The sequence below is a fragment of the Macaca mulatta genome, chromosome 3, assembly GCF_049350105.2.
Source record: "Macaca mulatta isolate MMU2019108-1 chromosome 3, T2T-MMU8v2.0, whole genome shotgun sequence".
Lineage (NCBI taxonomy): Eukaryota > Metazoa > Chordata > Mammalia > Primates > Cercopithecidae > Macaca > Macaca mulatta.
Genome location: NC_133408.1, coordinates 151,563,165 through 151,588,560, shown reverse-complemented (window position 1 = coordinate 151,588,560; position 25,396 = coordinate 151,563,165). Strand labels below are relative to the sequence as shown.

General features: G+C 38.6%; 1 protein-coding gene across 4 annotated transcripts in view; it reads left to right on the top strand.

Moving 5' to 3' along the window:
* Nucleotides 1-25,396, top strand: part of DOCK4 (dedicator of cytokinesis 4) — a 469,859-nt gene that overhangs the window by 220,957 nt on the left and 223,506 nt on the right. For all 4 annotated transcript variants that reach the window (XM_077997203.1, XM_077997201.1, XM_077997202.1 and 1 more), the window contains exon 8: nucleotides 3,514-3,665. In XM_077997203.1, coding sequence (XP_077853329.1) covers nucleotides 3,514-3,665 — 152 coding nt within the window. The remainder of the gene's footprint in view (nucleotides 1-3,513; nucleotides 3,666-25,396) is intronic.

Genomic DNA, 25,396 nt, shown 5'->3' with positions numbered 1-25,396 from the left:
AGACTAGCAGATCTCAGATGGAACACAGTGGTTCTCACATGCAATTTCAACCCAAGGGGATATTTGGCATTGTCTGGAGACATTTTTGGTTGTCACAACAGGAGATGGGAAGGAGAGATACTATAGGCATCTGGTAGGTAGAGGCTAGGAAAAGCTGCTAGATGTCCTACAAAGCCCAGGACAGCCCCTATAACAAGGAAATATTCAGCCTAGTTGTCAGTAGTCCTGAGTTTGATAAACCCTGATGTAGACAGTTCATTCAATAATTAATGCATTATTTGAAGATTAAAAATTTGAGTCAGTTAAGTAAATCTTTGGGATGAATCTGTTTCTTCCCCTAATCAAAGAGATAGTTCAACTGTTAAGCACAGTTAGAGTAACTGGTAGGTGCATTTGTAGCCACAAATTAACTCAAGCTCTTGAACTGTGAACCTGGCTTTTTAATTTTATTGTAATAATACTTTCACAGAGATTTTTTTAGCAGTTTGCCAAAGTACTGAATTACCAAGAGAAAAGAAAGTAATCATAACCTACTAAGTCCAAATGGGTCCTAGACCTGAAAGAATAGTGGGGATGGGAAGAGGGGTATTTTCAGTGCTGGAGTGTGCCGGATGTGAGGGCCCATGTTAAATGTGCAAAGGGCAGAGTCAGGCAGGCTTATTACTAGCATGCATTCAAAGAACAAAAGTTCCAAGGCCATCATTACTCGAAAGACGCAACAATACATTGTTTAGTTTGCTGTGATTTGCATCTGTCTGCACATGATCCGGATCAGTGATTCTCAACCCTTATTGCCCATTAGAATCACCTGGGGAGCTTTTAAAACTACCAGTCTCTGGACCCCCCCAGCCCCTAGAAATTCTAATTTAATTGTTCTGAGATAAGACCTGGGCATAAGTATTTTTTAAAAGCTCTCTTGGGGACTCTAAAGTGCAGCCAAGGTTGAGAACCACTGATCTAGATATAATGGATTCGTTGCACGAGTAAAGGAGCTAATTTTTTCTCCTTAATTCTTAGTGAACGTCATGACTGATGCAGGGAACTTTGCACTGTTTAAGAGCGGATATCTCCTTAAGGTCTATTCTTTTCATAAGGTTTTTACATCTGTTTCTGTAGCTCTGGCCTTTAGTAGTCATTCAATTCTTCATAGTAGCTTGTGCTCTGTTACCCTTTTAAGTAAACATATGTTTTTCTTTTAAGTAAATCAGTAAATACGGTAGCAATTCTGGTGGGGTAGAGGGGGGATGGGAATGCCTTGTGAGTTAGAGATGTATTTTTATGAACATATGATGCCACTTTTGCCACAGTTGAAAAAAAAATTGTTAAAGCACAAAGTAGAGCAACCTTTATAGAAAACAAGCCAAAATCGTTCTTCTTTCCTACAGTTAGAATATTTTTCTTCAGGAACCTGTGTTTAGTAATTATATCCCACACATGCCTCAATGCTTAGGTCTACTTTTAAAAATGACTTACTTACTCCCCACTTTTACGAAGAGATTCCCGGTGTACCTGTTGAGTATCCAGTGATTATAGATGAATTTAGCTGAATTTTTTCTACCCTTTGCTTCTGAAGTAGTTCAAAATAAAAGTTTTAGCTTTTAAGCATGAAAAAATTCTAGTGATTTTATGTTGCGTTAACACTTGTAAATTTACATGACATTTTGGCTTCAAAATTTGGTCATTCAGTAGTTTTTGAACTCAAAGGCGTAAAAAGATGGCTAATGTAGACATGGGGTCATTTATCCTTCAACAAAGGCTGTGGCTCTGTTACAATGAAATTGAAATCCCTGAACTATTTTTTTAATTGTCAAAGTGATCCAAAAGAGTTAGTTTTTAAAAATTAGTCTGTGCTATGAAAGTGATAATCTTCCATGTTCTTAGCACCTGTTCTATTAATACACAAGCCTAGCCACATGTTTTTCCCGTACTCTTATCCTGAGTCAGTATTACTTGAAGTGTGGTCCAAGAAATGGCTGGACCGTGAACTGTTGGTCCAACTATACAAATGACAAGTAAATGATTAGAAACCTTTATGGCATTTGACATTGCCATGGCATTTTTATTGTATTCATGAAAGAATCAGTCTGCAGCAAGTTACAGGGAGAAATAACCTGGTCCCTCACTGCAAGCAGTTTGAGGAGCTCTAACCTAGATAGGTAAATCCTGCACCCTCCTTAACTCTCAGCTAAAATGCCATTTTCCCAGGACGCCTGCCCAGTCTCATGTCAAATCCCCACTTTTATACTCTCATCATAATCTGGATCTTTAGGCCAGGCACAGTAGCTCACACCTGTAATCTCAGCACTTGGGCAGACTGAGGCAGGAGGATCGCTTAAATCCAGGAGTTCAAGACCAGCCTGGGCAACATGGTGAAACCTTGTCTCTACAAAAAAATAATAAAAATTAGCTGGGTGTGGTAACACATGCCTGTAGTCCCAGCTACTCTGGAGGCCGAGGCGGGAGGATCTCTTGAGCCTGGGAGGTAGAGGCTGCGGTGAGCTGAGATCATGCCACTGCAGTCCAGCCTAGGCAGCAGAGAAAGATACTGCCTCAATAATAATAATAATAATCTGGGTCTTTGCTTCGTTCGTCACAGTTGCAGTTTTACACGTGTATGTGTGACAATTTTGTTCATGTCTGCTTCCCTTAGTAGATAGATGCTCTGTGAAGGTGTGAACTGTTTCTGTTTTTGCTTCTCATTGTGTTCCCAGGGCTTGGTACCTAGCAGATACTTGAATGTATGTTTGATGAATGATCATCCCCATGTTATCCTCCTTCCTCGACTTGTGAATGATTCTTTTTCTCCCTCAACCTGTGGGAACTCACATCTTGTCTTGTTACCCAAGTTGAACCTGCACTGGCTGTATTGAGGAAGGGACTCAAGGTGGACACAGATGCTATTCTTAGCTTTAGACACCTTACTGGCTTTCCTAGGTCTCTCCCTATAGCTCTACAGCAAGTTAGAAACTATGATTTGCCACAGCCTGTCTCAGACAACTACCACAACTTTACAATTTAGTATCACCTAAAAGAACTTTTAGTTATGAGTAATGAGAAGTTATAACTTAGATATAATTTAGTCTGTCTTTTAAAAAGATGACTAATAATTTGTTCTCATCTTGGGAGTTGATAAGGGAGCAAAAGAATCCTTTGAACTTCCTGCTTCCTGAATCTACTCAGTGAGTTGTTATTTTCACATTAATGATTTTAAAAATTCTTCAAGCAAGGTTCCTTGATAATCTATAAACTTCACGGTTTCTTATTTTAGAAGTTGGAAGAAAATTTGGAATTTAACATCCAAAGTTAAATTGGATGTCTTCCGGACTATTTCTATGTCTATAGTCCAAAAGACATAGACTGTATATTTTGCTGTGGATTTAGATACCAAATCCACAGCAAAATAAAAAGTATGGCATAGGACATCACAGTTATCCCATAGCTAACTAGTTTGTTGGGTCCTATTATTTCCTTCAGTCCATGCTGATCATGTTTTTGTTGGGGGGTGTCATTCAGATGGAACATCGACATCGGAAGAAGGACACCCCGGTGCAGGCCAGCAGTCACCACCTCTTTGTCCAGATGAAGAGCCTCATGTGTTCCAACCTAGGAGAGGAGCTGGAGGTCATCTTCTCACTCTTTGACAGTAAAGAGAACCGGCCAATCAGGTACCTGCACGTGGAGATAGTGTTTCAATGTCTTAATGTTAGAATGGTGCATATTTGTGCTTGGCAAGATTTAAGATATATGATCTTGTATACTTTTTACTCTATCAACCCCAATTTTCTCACCAGTAGAACTCTGAGTTTCTAAGCTTCCTGTTCTTTGGATGTTTCTGTGAGGGATGATGAATGCAACATTCTTTGAAAAATTCAGAAGGGCTATAGAATCAGAATAATCAATATTAAATGGAAGTATGGCATGGATATCAAGTCTGTTATTTGTTTTAATTATTTTGTATTGGTAACATGAAGAAAATACAGATTCTCTGGAGAAGTTTGCTTATCACAGTCAGCATGCTGTATCTTTCAGATTTTCAGTAAACCATTCTGTTATTCTTATCCTATCTGGATCAAATGGTTTAAAGAGACAATTAAATACTTAGAAACCTTCCCATTAAAGTTTCAGAGCTGTGAGATGAAACCAATTTTCACATATTTCTTTTTCTTTCTCAGTTCTCTGAGTCTTACCTATTACAGTTCTCTTTTGGTTCTCTTCTCTTTTAGTATTTAGGAAAAGACATATAGTGTATGTTTTGGTTGTTACTCGAAAGTCTCAACTCTTATTAAGACTTTTTTGTCTAAAATTTTTAATATTTGTTTTAAAGTTAAGGACAAAACTTGCCATCTTTTACATTAAAAATTTCACAGTTAAATTGCGAATTCGAATTGAATCACACAAATCACACATAATGACCCAACTGTACCATGCTTTAAAAAAAATACTTTTCAATAAACAGTCACAATTTTAGGCAATACCGAGTCTTATATATACACACTCGTATATGTATACACACACATATGTATACACACACATATATACAGACACGTATATGCATTCACATATATATACACACTTGTGCGCGCGTGCACGTGCGCGCACACACACATATATAAGTGTATATATACACACACGTGCACACACACACACACATATATATATATATATATATATTTTTTTTTTTTTTTGAGATGGAGTCTTGCCTTGTTGCGCAGGCTAGAGTGCAGTGGTGTGGTCTCAGCTCACTGCAACCTCTGCCTCCGGGGTTCAAGTGATTCTCCTGCCTCAGCCTCCCGAGTAGCTTGCCCAGCTAATTTTTGTATTTTTAGTAGAGACAGGTTTCACCATGTTGGCCAGGCTGGTCTCAAACTCCTGACCTCAGATGATCCACCCGCTTCGGCCTCCCAAAGTGCTGGGATTACAGGCGTGAGCCACTGTGCCTGGCCTATTATTTTATAAACAGAAAATAATCTTGGAGTAATTCTTTTCTGGTAGTTTTCTTTTTCTAGGGAGTATGTTTGAAGTTTATTTTTAATGCAGTTACTGTCATAAAGTCTTTGTTGAATTAAGTTATATCTTAGTCATTATCTACTAGTAAGTGTACTTTTTATTTCTTGACAGTGGACTATGACCATAGAATTTAGAAAGTGGTGTTTTTGTGCACCAGGGACAAAATTTATGAGGTGTGGAAGTAACAGTGGTAATACAGTTTTAAAATCTACTTTCTACACTATTAGAGGAAATGAATCAGTGTGTTAAAAGAACTTTGCCTCTTTACAAATCAGCACTACTAAAAAGGGAAGTAAAAGGCATGAAAAACTGATCCAAGTTACACTTTAGAAATGTGGAAGATTATTTAGAGATACTTGTTTATATGTCGAAGTGTGTCTGGTTTATGGGTAGTTTAGTTTATAAAATCTTTATAACATTGTCTATATAATACGTGATCTTTTTAATATGCTTTATAAACTATATGGAATGTAAAAGGAAGAACTGAAGTTATTCTTTTGCTCATTTCTGTTAAACTAAAGTTTTGTTTGTTTGTTTGTTTGTTTTTGTTTTTGTTTGAGACAGAGTCTTTCTCTGTCACCCAGGCTGGAGCTCAGTGGCACATTCTCGGCCCACTGCAACCTCCACCTCCTGGGTTCAAGTGATTCTTGTGCCTCAGCCTCCTGAGTATCTGTGATTACAGACATCCGCCACCACGCCCAGCTAATTTTTGTATTTTTAGTAGAGACAGGGTTTCACCATGTTGGCCGGGCTGGTCTTGAACTCCTGGCCTCAAGTGATTCCCCCGCCCTGGCCTCCCAAAGTGCTGGGATTATAGGCATGAGCCACTGTGCCTGGTCAGCTGTTAAGCTAAAGTTTTTGTGGAATACAAACTCCCCTTTGCCACTAATGCTCAAATTACATTATCATAGGATTGTAGTAATTTGGGATTAATATTAGCTTGTCTCTAAATATCATCTCATTATAAACATTTTCCAATTTTCTCAAACATTCTAAATAGGTATTGATCTTCAGAGTGCCCCTTATTTTATTCCTATATCCTTAGCAAAAGTAAGATAATAACCCGGGTACAGGGTCTGCCAAAATGGTTCAAGCCAGGAGCTGTGTAGTTTTTCTGGTCTGTAATGTGGCTGGGCTGCCATGCCTGCCTACTTCCCCTGGGTCTCTCCCTCCACTTTTCCCTCTCTCACTTCTGCCTTCACTCTCCCCTTTTGTCACCCTCCTCCCCATCCCTTTTCCTCCTTCTCTCTCTCTACCCCCTCCACCACATAAACACACAAACACACACACACACACACACACTCCTTCAATATCCCACCTGATCTGTAATGATCGTAGGAGAAATCAAGTCAATCCCTTCCCACTACTTCTCCTCACTGCGTTTGGTTATCTATGGCTCTCACCTCTCAAACTCAGATCACCATGAAGGTAATTGGCCAAAGAATAAGAATCACAATATATGCTTACTAGATGTTTGGAACAGCCTCAGATTTATCTTCTTGATGTTTCTGAGGCCTCAGGCCACACAGTGATTGTTTTCTTTTAGGAAGTGTTCAAAACCTTGTAATGAGTCAGTTTGGTTCAAACTGCTGGGAACACAGGGCAGTTCACCGTCCCTGCATGAAGAGGCCTTAGGATGCACAGATCTGAAGACTGGGCTTGACTCTTGTCTCTACAGTTGATGGTGACTCTGCAGCCCTGACCCTTTTACTTCCTTCTATTTTTTTTTTCATCTTGGAACTGCTAACAGTTCTTGCTGCCTTCATCCCACCTGGCATAGGTAATGAGTATCAAATGTCTGCATCTTCTCAGAAAAAAGTACTGTGAATGTGAGATGTGATTTTAAGGCATTGTTATATTTCTTCTTGTGAGTATTATAAAATTTTGTATTTCTTTTAAACTTTTTATTTTAGAAAAATTTCCAACATACATAGAAGTAGACTATTGTAAGGAACCCTTATGTACCCTCCACCAGCTTCAACAACTATCAACAAAAGTTTGATCTTGTTTTAACACATTCCTTTCCAATTTTCATCTTTACCCTAGATTATTTTGAAGCAAATTCCTGACCTCATAACATTTTCAAATGTAAAAAAGGGAACTCTAAAGGAATTATCATCTAACAAATTAATATTCCTTTAACATCATCAAATATTCATTTGCAATTGGATTCAGATTTCCCCTATTGACTCATAAATATTGTTTTACAAATTGTTCAAATTGAGATTCAAATAAAGTCCATATGCTGCAGATAAGTCTTATACGTAAATTTCAGCTCTAGCTTCCCTCTTCCTCTTAAATTCCTGGAACTTACTTGTCATTTGGTTTATTTCTTTTTGAGAGTTCAAATTCTAATTACAAACATTGAAAATCAGTGGACAAAAGATAGTATAGTTAAGTGAATGCTTGTGTTATTAACTAGGAGGGTTAGTGTTATAATTTACAAAAAGTAAAATGCCAGAGGAAAAGAAGTCATTATACGAAAAAGACACTTGCACACTCATGTTTTTAACAGCACAATTTGCAATTGTATTAATATGGAACCAGCCCAAATCCGCATCAATCAATGAGTGGATAAAGAAAATGTGAGATATATATATATATATATATATATATATATATATATATATATATGCGCCATGGAATACTACTCAGCCATGTAAAGGAATGAAATAATGGCTTTCGCAGCAACCTGGATGGAATTGGAGACAATTATTCTAAGTGAAGAAACTCAGAAATGGAAAACCAAACATCATATGTTCTCACTCATAAGTTGGAGTTAAGCTATAAGGATGCAAAGGCATAGGAATGACACGATAGACTTTGTGAACTCTGGGGAAAGGGTGGGAGGGGGGTTAGGGATAAAAGACTACACATTGGGTACAGTGTACACTGCTCAGGTGAAGGGTGCACCAAAATCTCAGAAATCACCACTAAAGAACTTCTTCATGTAAAAAATTAAAAAAAATAAAAAACAGAAGGACAGAGAACTAGAGATGTGATAAAACATATGATAAGTGTTAATGATAGAATCTAGGTAGTATGTATATATGTGTTCACTGGAAGTTTTTTTATTTCTTTATATTTAAAAGTTTTCATAATGCTAAAAAACTTAAAAAAAAAAAGTAAAATGCAGTCTAAATGATCTTTGTGGCTTTAGTCTGGCCATTGATCACAGAACGTTACCTTGTCCAGGTACAGGTGGAGGGAACAACATGTGTAAAACCTGTAGAGGATGGATTAGGAAACAAGGTGTTTATTCCTCACATAAGACAGATAACTGATTAGTACTTTGAAAAAAAAAATTCTCCTTTAAGAAGCAAACAGCCAGCATTTATTGAGCACTAACCATCTGCCATACTCTGTTCTAAGTGCTTTAAGTATATTATTAGCACCAATTTTATAGATGAGGAAGCCAAGGCACCGAGAGGCTAGAGAAGATGACCAAGCTTCTGTAAGTGGCAAAAGGCTGAGCAGAGCTGCAGACCCTGTACTCTGGCCCAACACCTGCCCTCTGAACCACAACACCAGCAGTCGCATCAGAATCACTGCCTAAGCTCTTCAGTATTTGTCTGAAAGTTTCCGTAGTTGAACAGGATTTTATTGGCCAGAATTGGAGCTTTAGAGACTGAAAGTCTTAATAATAAATTGTTATGAATTCTTGATAATGGTAATTCTGAAATTGATATAGGGCCTCAGAAATCATCTATACTATAGAAGTTGGGTTTAAAATTGAGTCCTTCTCAAAATACTTTAAGAATAGCAAAGTGGCTCCTCTAGCTACCCATGATGTGGAAAGGAAAGAAGGCCAAGAAGAAGAAGGTGTCCCTGACCCCTGCTGTCTTGAAGAAGAGGAGGCCAAGAAAGTGATACATCCCCTGTTTGAGAAAAGGCCTAAGAATGTTGGCATTAGACAGGACATCCAGCCCAAAAGGCACCTCCCTGGCTTTGTGAAATGGCCCCGCTATATCAGGTTGCTGTGGCAAAGAGCCATCCCCCATAAGTGGCTGAAAGTGCCTCCTGCAATTAACAGTTCACTCAGGCCTTGGACCACCTAACAGCTACTCAGCTGCATAAGCTGGCCCACAAGTACAGACCAAAGACAAAGCAAGAGAAGAGGCTGTTGGCCCAGGCTGAGAAGAAAGCTGTAGCAAAGGGGATGTGCCCACTAAGAGACTACCTGTTCTTTGAGCAGGATTAACACTATCACCACCTTGGTGGAGAACAAGAAGGCTCAACTGATGGTGACTGCAGATGACATGGATCCCATTGAGCTGACTGTCTTCCTGCCTGCCCTGTGTCATAAAATGAGGGTTCCCTAACTGCGTTATCAAGGGGAAGGCAAGACTGGAATGTCTAGTCCACAGGAAGACCTGCACCACTGTTGCTTCCACACAGGTTAGCTCAGAAGACAAAGGAGCTTTAGCTAAGCCAGTGGAAGCTATCAAGACCAATTACAACGACAGATATGATGACATCTGCCATCACTGGGGAGGCAACATCCTGGGTCTGAAATCTTTGGCTCACATTCCCAAGCTGGAAAAGGCAAAGGCTAAAGAACCCACCACTAAACTGGGCTAAATGTGCACTGTTGAGTTTTTTGTACATAAAAATAATAATTCTAAAAAAAAAAAAAAGCAAAGTGGCATCAGTTCTTTATGCTAGTGATCAAAATCTTAGATTAAGTACTTAGATATGTCCAATACAAAATGAGCCAGCATGTAAAAGTACTCCGTTTCTCGTTCATTCAGTAGAATTATGAAGCACGTAGTATCTCCTCAGTACCAGCAAGAGTGCGTTTCCTGATAAGAACTTGTCATTGACACTGGACCATATTTAGAAAGCCCATTAATCTTGTCTCAAAACAATTACTGAATATCCCTGAAGGTGGCCCAGTATGTTAAGCCTGCAAAGTGTGTTTTGGACACCTCTCGCAGTGACTAAAGATTCAGGCCCATTCCAATGGCATCCTGCTCAAACACACCTCCTCCAGGCCTCTTTTCCAGTTTACCTTCCTCACTTGTTTATGTCACATCACCAGCCCAGAGTCTCCTGAAGGCACAGCCACATTGGAGCAGCAAAAATCACATACTTTTATTTGAGATGTATACAGTCTTGACACAATTTCTCTCTATAAAAGATAATTATTAGTTTTATAAAATGAGTTTTCCAGATTTTTACATGAGCCAATTGTTCTTAGAGCATATTTATCTGGTTGAAAGTTTATGATTTCCCCAGCCCTCAAGGGTATTGCTGGGAAAGGGAGGGAATCATTTCTCCGCAAATCATCGGTAATTTTATTACATTCATTTAACACTCATGTAATGCTTATTATATTCCAGGCACCATTCTGAGCTCTTTAAGAAATATTAATTTAATTAGCCCTTGTAACACTCTATAAGGTAGATACTACTAATATCCATGTTTTTATAGATGGGGAAACTGAGGCACAGAGAGTTTTTTTTTTTTTTTTTAAATAACTTACCCAAGGTCATACAGCTGGTATGTGGTGGAGCTAGTATTCTAACATGGCAGTTTACGTAGGAATCTGTATTCTAAATCACTGCTCTTCACCCATACTCATCATGTACAATATCTATAAAATTCTATATTTTTCATCAACCTATTTTTACTCACCATTGTGTAATAAGGGGTCTGTTGAGGGTTTGTGGTTTTAGGAAACTAGAGTAGGAAGGACTTGACCTCGTTAAGAATTGACAGGAAGGCCGGGCGCGGTGGCTCAAGCCTGTAATCCCAGCACTTTGGGAGGCCGAGACGGGCGGATCACGAGGTCAGGAGATCGAGACCATCCTGGCTAACACAGTGAAACCCCGTCTCTACTAAAAAATACAAAAAAACTAGCCGGGCGTGGTGGTGGGCGCCTGTAATCCCAGCTACTCGGGAGCCTGAGGCAGGAGAATGGTGTAAACCTGGGAGGCGGAGCTTGCAGTGAGCTGAGATCCGGCCACTGCACTCCAGCCTGGGCGACAGCACGAGACTCCCTCTCAAAAAAAAAAAAAAAAAAAAAGAATTGACAGGAAAGATCCAGTAATGAGGGAGAGGGGAAATCACTGATCGCCCAAGGTCCCTTAGGAGTCATCAGGAAACAGATTTGAGTTTGCAGGTGGGGAGATTAGCCATGGGCCAGAGAAAGAAAGAGACAAAAGAATGTAGACGTGCATAAACTGAGGTGTAGGATTGGGCATATGAGTTTTTGTTACATAAAAGCAAACTACTGAGCATTATTTGTTACTGTGTCTCCTTTAGCTTGCATTTAAAATTGGCTTCTGTACTACATGGTGATAGAGTCATGGTGTTTGTTCATGCTTTCCATAGGTTGTGCAGCTACGGATGTATACATTAATTCTTATCTCTGCTGTTTTGGCATATGTCAATTAATCTACAACAGACAGTAAATTTTATGGACCAGTGAAAACAACGCTGTTTACTGGTTGACTACCTCCCTTATAACTTTCATTACTTTGTTTACTGATGTACTCTAAGGCTTCATTAGTTAAAGTTGTAAATTTGTCTGGGGACTAATCTATTAATGCATTGCATTCTCATCAGAGAATATATTTAATAGGACCTGAGTGCCGCCAGTTGGTACTCAGCTGGCATAGGGCTGCTCAGGCATGCGAGCTGCTGGCGTGGGCTTTTATTTGAGAAAATAGCAGCAGGGTAGTACTTCTGGAAAAAGTGTTATCCCGATGATTAAATACAAAAAGTCTTATCCTAGTAATTAAGTACAGATGAGGTTTACTGTCTGCTTGTGACATATTCACATACTTTTCTGAAGCTAGGTATTTTTCCTAACATCACACCATTAAACTCTCCATTTTTCTTGAAATAGTTCCTTTCCATATAAATTTTATATTGCCTACAATTACCTTCTATTTCGTATATCATTCCATTCTGTCATTTAAGGAAAGGAAAGTAATGAATGCAATTGGTGAGGTATAGATTTTTTTTAATATGGAAATACGGATTCATACTGAATTCTGAAATACATCTGGATATCTCTTCATCCCCAGGACACATACCTGTCTGTCATCTTGTGCTGGAGTCAGATGGCAAGAGTTCAAGTCCTGGCTTTGTCATTTAGTAGCTACATCAGCTTTGGCAAGTTAATTCATGTCTCTCAGGGCTGTTAACTTGTCTGATAAGTAGAGATAATAATAGTACTTTCCCTATGGGGTTATTGGAGGATTAAATTTTGTGTAATACTTTCCACCTGATAATTGGTCAGTAAATCTTAGTTATTAGAATGATTATTTTTAAAAAATAATACAGGAAATATACTTAACCAGAAATAGTATGTGTTAGTTGCTCTTGAAGCCTTAAAGAAATATGTTCCAAGGAACTGTTTATTTTTTTAGGTATATGGTATTATAGTTATGTAATATTTAGAGACCTACTAGTAAACAGGTAAAATGGAGTCAGAGGTATAAGATTTGCTTTAAAATACTTCAGCAATGGCAGAACAAAGAGAAAGAAAAAGCAAAAAGGAGAAAATATAAGAAAGTATGTGGAGAAAGTAAAACAAAATTTCTTGGTTATGAATTCCCTGTGATAGGTATATGAGCTCGTGGTTGAACTTCTAGCTTGTAGTATATATAGCTAATGAATTACCTGCTTAAAATTTATTAATGTTTTCTGTATGTAGGCCATAAAGCAATGAGAAAAGACATTTTTTTTTCCCAATCTCTTTAAAGAACATTGGATTGGTTTAGTCACTAGCCCTATAGATGATGGTCTGAATTCCATTCTGCCTAGAACAATATACTCGTTATATGAACCGACAGTTATGTTTTTCATAATGTATTTGACAAAACTTAAGAGGAATGTTTTCCTAATGGTCTAGGACATTGAATGTTATATCATACATACATTATAATAATATTCCCCTTGAAGCATGAGCCTTGACTCAGACTTAAAATAGGCAGCTTTTGGAAGATTAATAAAGATTCTGTGAGAGAAAATACCTTGTATACTTAAATCCTTAAAGGATTTTTGCCTTACAGGCAAAATCAGTACCACTTTCCTAGAAATTCTGAATATATATAGGTTTATCCTCCCAAAGGTGAGGGAATTCCAGTTGTAAGAATGCACATCACCTCTACCCATTTGCTAGTTCATTCACTCACTATGAAAGTGTGGGAGGAGTAAGTGAAGTGTTGTATGCCAGCTGTACGAGGTCCTTTGAGCATTTGTAGAGGTTCAAAGGTGAATCCTGAAGCAACGGCAGAAGTGATCCAGACACAAGTGAAGGAATCTACTTTGAAAAAGAGGAAGGACGCTTCTTTTATTAATGTGAAAGATGAGGGAAGTGAAATGGGTGTAAAATGCTGAGATGGAATCAAGAGACTGGGTCTGTGGCCTTGATCTTTTTTAAGTAAAGGAGGAAACAAGACCAGCTGCCATTGGAGAGCAAAAGAGAGGACAGAGAGAGCTGAGGACTGAAAGTGAGTTGTAGGAGGAAGGCAAGCAGATGTGAAGCAAATGTGTGATAGGGATCCAGCAATCCAACCCCTGGGCATGCATCTAAAGAAATGAAACCAGTGTGTCCAAGAGACACCTGCACTTCCATGTTGACTGCAGCACTATTGACAATAGCCAAGATGTGGAGTCTACCTAAGTGTCCATCAACAGATGAATGGATAAAGAAAATGTGGTAGATATACACTTTGGAATACTATCCAGCCTTAAAAAAAGGAAACTCTGTCATTTGGGACAGCATGGATGTACCTGGAAGACATTATGTTAAGTGAAATAAGCCAGGCACAGAGAGACAAAGAGTGCATGATCTCACTGACATGCAGAGTATAAAAAAATTGAACTCATAGTAGTGGAGAGAAGAAGGGGAATTACTAGGGGTTAGGGGAGGGAATTTTGGAAAAAGAGGATACAAAATTTCAGTTAGATAGAAGGAATAAGTCCAAGAGAGCTATTGTACAACATGGTGGTTATGTTTAATAGCAATGTATTATATACTTGCGTATTGCTGAGGGAGTAGATTTTAAGTGTTTTCATCACCAAAAAAACAAACAAAAAAAAATGTGAGGTAAATCATGTGTTTTACCTCACGGTAGGTTAGCTTGATTTAGCCATTCTACAATGTATACGTATTTAAAAACAACATGTTTTATTTAGAATTGATAAATATATACAATTTTTATTTATCAATTCTGGTTTTGTTTTTTTTTTAAGATGGAGCCTCACTCTATTGCCCAGGCTGGAGTACAGTGGCGTGATCTCGGCTCACTGCAACCTCTGCCTCCTCCTGGGTTCAAGCGATTCTCCTGCCTTAGCCTCCAAGTAGCTGGGACTACAGGCATGTGCGACCATGCCTGGCTAATTTTTTGTATTTTTAGTAGAGACGGGATTTCACTGTGTTAGCCAGGATGGTCTCGATCTTCTGACCTCGTGATCCTCCCACCTCGGCCTCCCAAAGTGCTAGGATAACAGGCGTGAGCCACTGCACCCAGGCCATTTATTTATCAATTCTAAATAAATAAATAAATGTTTACAATATATAAATAATTAAGTATGAAAAAGAAAAGTGTGATAGGGAGTGAGTGTGAGTGCTCATAGAATTGCTGAGTGCAGTGAGGGCCGCGCCAACGGGAGACATCTGAAATTGCTGGTGCATCCAGAATCCCAGGTTAGCTTTTGCTGGACATGCTTAGCAAATAGGGATCAGAAGCAGGTGATAAGGTTGGAGACTGAAACATCATAGGTGGAAAAGAATGAGAAAATTGAGAATTTTGTGTCACAAGGAAAATCTAAGAAGTTACCATCATAGCTTCCAATGGGTGAGGCTGATACAATCTAATAGCCTTTTCAATTTTAAAAGGAAATGAAAGAACTGTGCTTCTTTAGAAAAGACTGAGTTGCTAGGAAAGTTTTTCAAGAGTTTACAGAAAGAACTGTTGGGGAGAATTGTTATTTGGCCCAGACTAGTAAAAAATGCTAATATTTTTGTGTATGTATGCTAGTACATAACACAGTTAAGACAGCAGATAGGGCTTTTTAATTCCCTGCTCTGTGCTATATTTCTCATTTCATACATCATTGAAAACTTATAGCATGATCACAGAAGTTCAGCATCTATATTGTTATATAAATTAGGAACATATATTGTTTTGAACATCAAAAATCATGGGCATAGATACCTTTTTGTAGTTTCGTGTCATAAAATCAGCTCAAAAATGTGACGGCTCCAAAGCAGAGCAAAGCAGAGCAATAATGTAGGGAAAATGTCTGAGGGGCCAGACGTGCAGGGAGTACAAGTTTGTTTGAGAACAAAAATAGATGGAGACGGCATTCAGAGACCCTCCTTGGATTGTGGCGATATGAACTATTCCATACGGCCCAGAGCATTTCCTGCCATGTCTAGACATGCTGGCACAGATTTCTCTGTGGGTGTCTGCCTGCCTGTCAGTGACCCGCAGCGACCTTCCCTCGGGCCCCCTGTTGAAAGGCACTCCTGCTTTCCGCCCTCGCTCTTCTCCATCATTTGATTGTTCCAGCAGGTGCATGAAATGTGGGATTGTTGTCACTTCAGAGTTAATCAGGTTTGTGGTTTACTCCCCCTTTGGTCACACTTCTGTGTCACATTAAAAAAAAAAGAATCACAAATAATTGCTTTAGAGATGCTGTGATGTCAATAATGGAAGAGTTTTAAATATGAAATGAGCCAGGAGGATCTAAATTAATACAAAACAAGCAAAGAAATGCTTTATTCATACTGAGAGCACCCAGGGTAGAACTGATTTACTTTTTTCTCTGTAGCATTTTAAGAGCCATACAATTCTAGTTGTTTTTGAAGTTGTAAATTACTGCATCGTTATAATGTGTTATTATAATAATAGGTGGCCAGAAATTCCAAGTTGCAGAAAACCAAAAACTCACAGAGTCAGTGAACTCAGAACTGACTTTCTCTTTCCCTTTCACTCTAAGCTCTGATTATTCAAGCTACTTGTCTCTTTTTACTTAAATAGTGCAGGATTTTAGAAGGTGACCAGAAGGTCCTTTTACCCCTATTCCTGTGTTTTAAAAGTGATGATTGATGTTCTTTTCGCTAGGATTTGGATCATCTCTGTCTTTCTTCCTTTGCCCTGTGTCTGCTACCCATAAGGTATTCAGAATTATTCAGCTTTCCTAAGTTCCCTACAGGATAAGCTCTGGTCACACGTAACAACCCACCTCACAAGGACTTCTTTGGTATTCATCGCCATTTGTGTTGTAAGATGGTTCACCGTTAACAAAGGAATTATTAATGATGCAGTTCTTGTCAGTTGCTTTTCCAAAGGTAAGACTTTGCCCACTCATCATCTAGATGTTCTCAGCACCTTGTAGAGTGCCTGACACAGGGTTGGGATTGATGCAGTTAGAGGAAGCTTACAAGTTTTACATTGTTGTTGAGGGAAAGCATTAAGAGATCATGCCATTATTATCTTAATTTTTGCTATCATCTTTCCACTGTGGTGAGGATGTGCTTATTAAGAAGAGAGAGTACTCAAAGTGTTGAGTGCGTCAAAAATGTTTATAGAGTCGTTTCATGTTACACTGTGCTAATAAGAACTGTGCTCTCAGCCCTGTCTCTGGGGAAACGTCATTTGCAAACACTGTCATGCTTAAAAAGTACATAAAAATTGTCAGATAAATGTATAGCATCTTCTCCCAAGTATTTCCATGTAGACATTTTGGACTACAAGTTAAACAGAGACTGCATCTTTTTTTTATTTCAGTTGACCTTTATAAAGTTCACACTCTTCTTATGGAATTGCTGATGTTCATTCGTTCATTCATTTATTTATTCAGCAAACAATTCTTGCTGTCCTTCTCAGGGTGAGACACTCATTTGGACATTGGGAACATATCATTGAATAAAACAGGAACAAAAAATTCCTACCTTCACACCATTTATTAATATGTTGTAAGATGATTTGACATTAACAAAGGAGTTATCAGTGATGCAGTCCTTGTTAATGCCTTTTCCAAAGATAAGACTTTGCCAGTAGGCAGAACTTACAGTCTACGGATGTTCAAAATATTCCAGGAAGTATTTTTTCCAGGTTGTTTAGTTATATAGTATACCTCTAAGGATTTTACTTGAAATGAACTTTGAGATTTCTAAAGTCTTCTGAACTTAGAGTCATGGCTATCTTTCTTAAATCAACAGTCAATCAAAATCATTTCCTTAATTGACCAGTTTCTGTATCATCCCTTTGTATGCTACCCAATATGCAATTTTTATTTTACAAAAGTATTTCACATTTCTTAACAGTCAATCAAAATCATTTCCTTATTTCACCAGTTTCTGTATCATCCCTTTGTATGGTATGCAATATGCAATTGTTATTTCACAAAAGTATTTCACATGTCTAAAGCAATGGTTCCTAACTTTCTCAGTGCCAAAGATTTCTTTTTAAAAGTATATAAACTATAGACTTCAACAGAAAATAATCTACCTGTTCTCATAAAGCATTAACATTTTCCTATCAGTTAAGAAGCTCTGTAGCTCCCAGGTTAAAAAAGCACCTGATCTTCAAAAAATATAGTTGAATGAGTCATCTAATTAATAAATAGTATTTAATGATGCCTTAGATCATTTTCATTTTTTAAAGTTATAATGAATATAAAGAACATCAGTAAGCTGTTGTGTCCATCAGTAAAAGCTATTGGAAGGGAAATTTGATTTTGGCTTGTAAACAAAAATGTATCTGAAACAGATCTCAAGTCAACTTAGTTTATTTTGCCAAAGTTAAGGATATGCACCTAGGAAACAGGTCTGTGCCTTTCTCCGAAGATGAGAATATTGAGACTTCAATATTTAAAGGGGAAACGCAGGCTGGAGGGGAAAGAGAAAGGTGGTCACATTACTGAATCCACATGTTGCAAGAGAAAAGGCATAGGTAGGGGAATAGTCAATTATGTATTCATCTCATGCTCAGTAAATGAACACTTTACAGACAATAAGGTGAACATAGAGTAACTACCTGTGGAGATATTTAACCTGTTATCTGTAGCTCTCTGCTTAGGAGCAAAAGGAAAGGCAGCTTCTTGCATGACTCAGCTTTCAGCTTAATCTTTTTCCCTTTGGTAGAGTGAACTGGGGAGCCCAAGTTTTTATTTTCTCTTCACAGATGTAATTTCATGAAAAAAAGAAAACCTCTTTAAGATAATAAATGCATGAACGATTTATTATACTTACTGTTTTTACAGGGCTTGAATTACATGGATTTTTAGTATTTATTCTGGGTTTATTTATGACTTTTCTGCCTTTTTAAGAAACTGCATGCTTCAACTCAGAGTACTTATAAAGAGCTCAGGTTTACTTTAACATTTCTTATTATAGATACCTTCCTAACGAAAAGATGTTAGAAAGGTCAGAATAATTTCTGAATATAGATCAGAGTGATTCTTTTCTCATGAAATGTCAAAGATACAGTGTTTCCAATGATCGAATGATAGAAATTCCCAGAATGATAAGCAGAACGCATTCTGCCTACATACAGGCTTTCTCATTTCATGCTCCCTATTTCTGTTGACCAGATCCTATCTCTGCCTACTTTTGGTTACTTCTCTAAGGAACTCGTTTTTTAGTGAAATTCTTAATGAGTTCTCTAGAGAGAGATTCAAGCAAGTATTTTTCTCAGTTTAGTTATACAATAGGCCTTTTTCTAAGGATTTTACTTGAAACAAACTGAGATATCTAAGGTCTCAAGTCTTCTGAACTTAAAGTCATGGCTGTTTTTCTTAAATCAACAGTCAATCAAAATCATTTCTTTACTTCACCAATTGCTTAATCTGGTAATAGTACAGAAGATGTGAAACAGCAGCTGATCTGAACATTATTTATAATTTTAAAGAGTATTATATTCCTTTTTTTAATTGAATTTTACCTTCCTAAAAACTCTTCCCTATAATTTTACCTTTCCTAAAAACAAAGGTATTTGTTTCAGATATCTTTATTTTTCTGCAAAGACAAATAGCATGAAGTGCTTTACAATCATCCTGACTAGTAAGAAAGAATTGGCTTGTTTTTCAAAATTGGCAATGGAATTGGCTATAGCTTAAAAATGTGTCTCCTGCTGTATCATTCAACTAAACCCAAATTCTTTATGTGCTAACAGAGCCATCACATCATTTGGTTGCATAGTCCTCAACACTCAATTATTTGTAAGGTGAATATGGGCTTGTGCATTAATATTTTTAAAAGAAAACATAATCTATCTCCTCTTTAGGTAAACTCTGGAAACAGTTGTATCAGAGGTCTTCCTCTTTCCATTGCCCTTTAATCAGAAGAGCTCATGACTCTAAGTTTGCTTTAGTTTTAAAATTAGAAGGCACATTAATAATCTTATCTGGGAAGACTTGCTTGAGAAGTTGCTTTCATTTATTGCCAAGGAAAAACTCTGTCATTTGTGTTGTCATGTGGTTAGGAGGAAGAGAGGAAAACTCTTTGACCCTAAGATACCAGGCGTAAATTGCCTGTTTTCTGTTATACATGACTATCATAAAACACAGTCAGCAATTCTGATTAATTAAGACTAGGGCTTTTGGGTAAAAACAGTGGTCCTTTAACATAGCCGGGCTTTAAACAAACAGGAAGCTTTTAGGTCCATCCTGACTCAGTCAATCAGGATCTCCAGGGTGGGGCCTGGGCTTTATACAGCTCACCAGGAGAATATTGTACACAATCAGGTTGGTGCAAGGGTCTTGTATCAGTTCGAACCCTGAGAGCGCCAACAAACAACACAAGGCAGGGTGGAGCAACACGCTGCATAAAGCGCCTGGGTGCAGACAGGCCGAGGCCTAAAATGGCGTCAGCCCCAAGTGAGGACAGAGCAGGGGTTTTATAGTCGTCTGTAAACAGGAAGTGTCCCAGTTTGACGTGACAGCTACGTAGTACCCGGACGGTCTCCCGCTCCATCTTTAGGGGGTATGTGGGTATGTGTCTTCCGGCCAGCTCTCTTCCTGCTTCTGCTATCTTGCTGACGCATGCTGCTGGGCCTTGCACCTTGGGACTGGGCCTGAGGAGGGAGGAGTTATTCATTCCCTTAAGCTTTCAGGCCTGGAGGAGAATCTTTCAGTTGGGAACCGCTGAATTAGAAGGTCCATGGGTCTCTTCTGTTTACCACTGATCATTCCCTGTACATAGGGCATCTATTCGCATGTCCTTCATCTCTGCCATCATGAGCACCAAAGCTCCGTAGTCCAGCGGCCACGGCAGAGCTGCCAGCACACCTTGCAGCTGCTTCCCAAAGTATCTTGCCTGGACAGAGGTAGCACCGGTTTCTTGGGGGCATGAATATAGCAATTTATAGTGCAGCCTGAGCTTTTTTGAATTGTCCTTTGCTACTCATTCTAGGAGAGAGCACAGTAACAGCTCTCTTCACAATGTTAGGGAGGAAAGTAATTTTTTCTTTAACCCTCGTAAGTTCTTAGTTGGAATGGTCCTCTTTATCAAAAGACAAATTAAAAAGAGAAAAATAGAAGTTTACTAACATGTATTTTTCATACATTCATGAGGTGTATTAATACCTAGGGAATGAGAAATTCTCAAAGAGGTGGCTTTGAATTCCAGCTTATGTAGCATCTTCAAGAAAGAACAGTAAATTTTGGAGAAATGATAAGAGCAAAGAGGACTTGAAGTCCCTAGGGGAGGCAACTTCTAGGAAGGCAAATAACTGGCAGACAAAGGCTAGTTGGTAAAGAGTGTTGGTAGGGATACCTCTGGTGCCATCTCCAGGCCTGTAACGTTTAAAGTTGTCATCAGTGGTTAACCTTTGTTCTCCCTGGTAGAAGAAGGGGCAGGTCCATGACCATGCCACCCTGAATGTGCCTGATCTTGTTTGATCTCAGAAACTAAGCAAGGCCAGGCCTGTTAGTACTTAGATGGTATAAGAGAGGCAGGATTCTTTTTGTTTTTGTAAATCTATGCATTGCCTTTAGGCAATTAGAGAGAAGGCAGAGAGCTTTCCAGTACCTGCTTCTTAATTGCCTTTAGCTCAACAATTCTTATGCCAAAGAGGCATATTTTGGGGTGCCATATTTTGGTCTCCCACAGCAGATTGTTGGATGTATCTTACACTGTTAGGCAATCAGAAAACATTTGACAGGGCCGGGCTTGGTGGCTCACGCCTGTAATCCTAGCACTTTGGGAGGCCGAGGTGGGCTGATCACGAGGTCAGGAGATCGAGACCATCCTGGCTAACACAGTGAAACCCCATCTCTACTAAAAAGACAAAAAATTAACCGGGTGTGGTGGTGGGTGCCTGTGGTCCCAGCTACTTGGGAGGCTGAGGCAGGTGAATGGCATGAACCCAGGAGGCAGAGGTTGCAGTGAGCCGAGACTGCGCCACTGCACTCCAGCCTGGGCAACAGAGCGAGACTCCATCTGGAAAAAAAAAAAAAAAAAAAGAAAAAAAAAAAAAACATTTGACAGAATGCAGGAGAAGCAGTGAAATAGAAACAATTCAGATCACCTTACATTTGTATTCTATTGCCTTTTAGGGAGAGGCTCTAGCGTCAGCACTGCACTGTGGAACCATCCTCTTAGCTCTTCTCATTATTTCTTCATCCATCTTACCACCCCTTAGCTTCTGGTGTGTCTCCCTTCACACCTACCCAGTGTAGAATGGGTATTAATTGTTATCCTCACACTCCTCACACAGCATAGTTAATTTTTTTTTCTTTGTTTTAGACAAGGTCTCATTCTGTTATCCCAGCTGGAGTGCGATCTCAGCTTATTGCAACCTCCACCTCCTGGGCTCAGGTGATCCTCCCATCTGAGTCTCCTGAGTACCTGGGATCACAGGCATGCACCACCCCACCTGGCTAATTTTTTTTATTTTTTGTAGAGACAAGGTTTCACCATGTTGCCCAGGCTGATCTTGAACTCCGAGGCTCAAGTGATCTGCCCGTTTCTGCCTTCCAAAGTGTTGGGATTTCAGGCACGAGTCACTGTGCCCAGATTAGCATACTTCAATTTAAGACAAATGACTGCTTTTTCAAATATGTTACGTGGGTTTTTTGTTTTTTAAATTGGTTTATAGGAGTATAAAAAAAAATGACAGTTGTTTTTCCAATTAGTTTAATAGAACATGACGGTCTAAATGTTTTCTCTTACTATTGTTCTTCTCGGAGACCATAAATCTATTTCAATGATACTTAAATGTTGAAAATTAGTTTACAAGCGTTCTTTGTAATTTTTTGTGGATTGATTAGCTTGCTAATCTTTCTCACAACATGTTTAACTGAAGATATTACCCAGTCATATATTTTTGGATAAAAGTACATGTTGTGTAACTTTTGTGTTCATTGAATCTCTAAACAGTTTTACTTCTTATGTGAGGTGAACTGTAAAAGTGATCAATATAAATCCATGCAGAAAAATATAACAATTTTTATGTGAATCTATAAAAATATATTTCATATAAAATATCAAAATTTTTGATATTGGCCTTCCCAACTGAAGGGTTACTTCTACTGAGTGGCTTACAAGGAGGCACAGAGGACAGAAGCATCCTACTGAGAAATAGAAGAGAAGCCATCAGGACCTTCAGATCCCTACTGTGCCTCCTATATTATTTGCATGACCAGGAAGAACATTTCTGCCACACTATGCTGTGAAACACACTCGTTATAATTAGAGGTCTTTTTGAGTACATCAGAATATCAGTAGTTCAACTGAGCAGTTGGTCACAGGTATAATCTCTGTAAACACAGATATGTTGTGGCTTTTTTTGTTGTTTGACTTCATGTAGTTTTGTTCGTGTGTTCATTTATTTGGTTGATTTGTTTTTGTTGTTGTTGTTGTTGTTGTTGTTGTTGTTTTGAGTTCTTTTCCCAGACAGGGACTTTGCTATCTTGTCCAGACTGGACTTGACCTCTAGGCTCAAATAATCCTTCTGCCTCAACCTCCTGAGTAGGGACAACAGGAGTGTGACACTATGCTTGGCCATTTGTACTTATTATGTTTTAATTTTACTAAGAATATTCACACAAAAATCTCTTGGTTTGTGTGACATAGTTCGTCTTGCTCTTCTTTGTCCATTTCTTTCTCTTTTTTTGAGACAGGGTCTTACCCTGTCACCCCATGGGAGTGCAGTGGTGTGATCATGGCTCACTGCAGCCTCGACCTCCCAGGCTCAAGCGGTCTTCCCACCTCAGCCTTCTGAGTAGCTGGGACTATTCAGGTACTGAGTGCCTGGGACTATAGGCACATGCCACATGCTTGGCTGATTTTCTTTCTTTCTTTCTTTCTTTGGTAGAGATGGGGTCTCACTATGTTGCCCCAAGTTGTTTTTGAACTCTTGGGCTCAAGTGATCCTCCCAACTCAGCCTCCCAAAGTGCTGAGATTACAGGTAGTGAGCCACCAGGTCATGCCTTCTTTGTCCATTTCTGAGGTGCTCTGTTCTTTCAAAGACAGGGTTGCATTGTAGTAAAAAGCCGAGACTCTCAATTCAGACTCTGGAATTTAATATCCTGGCCCCATCCTTGACTGACCACACAACTTTGGTCAACTTACTAATATCTCCCAGCCGCCACTTTGTCACTGGGGTGACAAATGGGCACAACAGTGGTATCCACCTCCTACTGTGGTGAGGAGAGTTAAGAAGAGCTATGTAAGGCATAAGTCATAGGGTCTGGCACAGAGTACACATTTGCCTTTATGATTTTTCCCAGGGATGCTTATTTATTTTTTTATTTCATTATCCTGATTTCATCAAATGATTGTTGGAAGAAGAAAAGTTATAAATAATACATAATTGTGATTTATTATTCTCTATTTCCAAAGAAAGAGTCATTTTTGATTTATAGTTTCATGATTTATAATGACTCATACACAGAATTCAGGTGGACACTAAATTTATCCTGCAGAGAGATTGCCTCTGGAAGATATCAGTATATGGGGAAGTCAAATAATGAGTTTTCTCTGCTGTTAATAGTATCAACTCTCACTTCTCAGTGTTTCTTGAAATGTTCTATTTGCTTATTCATTCTTTAAGAAGAGGAAGACAGTATTCTCATTTGAAAACGTATCAGTATAGTTTTTTTATTACTATATGTTGAATATAGTAAAGATATAAAATGTTCATGAAGACAGCATTAAATGGAATAATGTGGAATCTTGAGCTGCCATGAAGTTAATATGAGCATCTCAAGTCGGGTCGTGAGGCATCATGGATTGAAATACCTTTTTGCAGAGTTTCATACATTTCCCTACCATAAAGCAAAGGACATGATGGAAAGGTTGGTAGAGAATTAAAGCTTTCCAGTTATTTGAGTGTCACTCTATTTTGTCCTAAAAGATTGTGTTTGGTTAGTCTTATCAAACATCTGGGAATACCAAATCATTCACTAGAAGTTGAAGATACAAAGGTTAGTACTCATGGGCCTGTATTCTAGTTGCTCACCATGTAATAGGAAAGAAACATATAAACCTCTCTTCCACTTAGGAAAAAGGTCTAAATGATGTATGTAATGGAGGTACGCATATTTTGGAAGGACATTTTTTAAGTTTACAAAAACTAATTTTGTCATCTGATCATACTTACCCCAGAGTTGCAATAGAACAGACTTAAAATAGACTGTCAAAAACATATTTCTGTGTGGCCACAAAAGTATGTGCAAAATATTTGGAGAATTTCAGAAGATGTGCCAGAATGCAATATTACTGGCCAGGCATGGTGGCTCATGCCTGTAATCCCAGCACTTTGAGAGACTGAGGCAGGCAGATCACCTGAGGTCAGGAGTTTGAGACCAACCTGGCCAACGTGGTGAAACCCCGTCACTACAAAAAATGTAAAATTTAGCCAGGCATGGTGGCATGTGTCTGTAGTCCCAGATACTCTGGAGGCTGAGGCAGGAGAATTGCTTGAACCTGGGAGGCAGAGGTTGCAGTGAGCTGAGATTGCACCACTGTACTCCAGCCTGGGCAACAGAGCAAGACTCTGTCTCAAAAGAAAGAAAGAGAAAAAAAATGCAATATTATTGACTTGTTCAGTTTTTCTCTGGGCATTGAAGGCATACCTTCTGATATTCTCCAAACATTTCAGTGTGGGTGAGTAATTATAATCCAAAGATTCCAAAATATGTTATTATAGGTCTTTTTTTCTGTACAAAACCATTTGCTGAGTGATCAGTTGCTGTATCACTAAAGCAGAAGACAATTTGATTTGAGTTGGTATAACAATAGCATGTCATCAAATGAATAAAAAGGATTTTTTAATTGGCCATAGATGTTTTCCTTTTTTTTTTTCTTTTTTCTTTTAAAAGAAGTCTAGCTTTTAAAAGAACTGCACATGACTTATTTCTCCATAGTACCCGTTTTCAATCTATTTTGATCTCCCCCTTAAGGCATGCTTAAGCTAA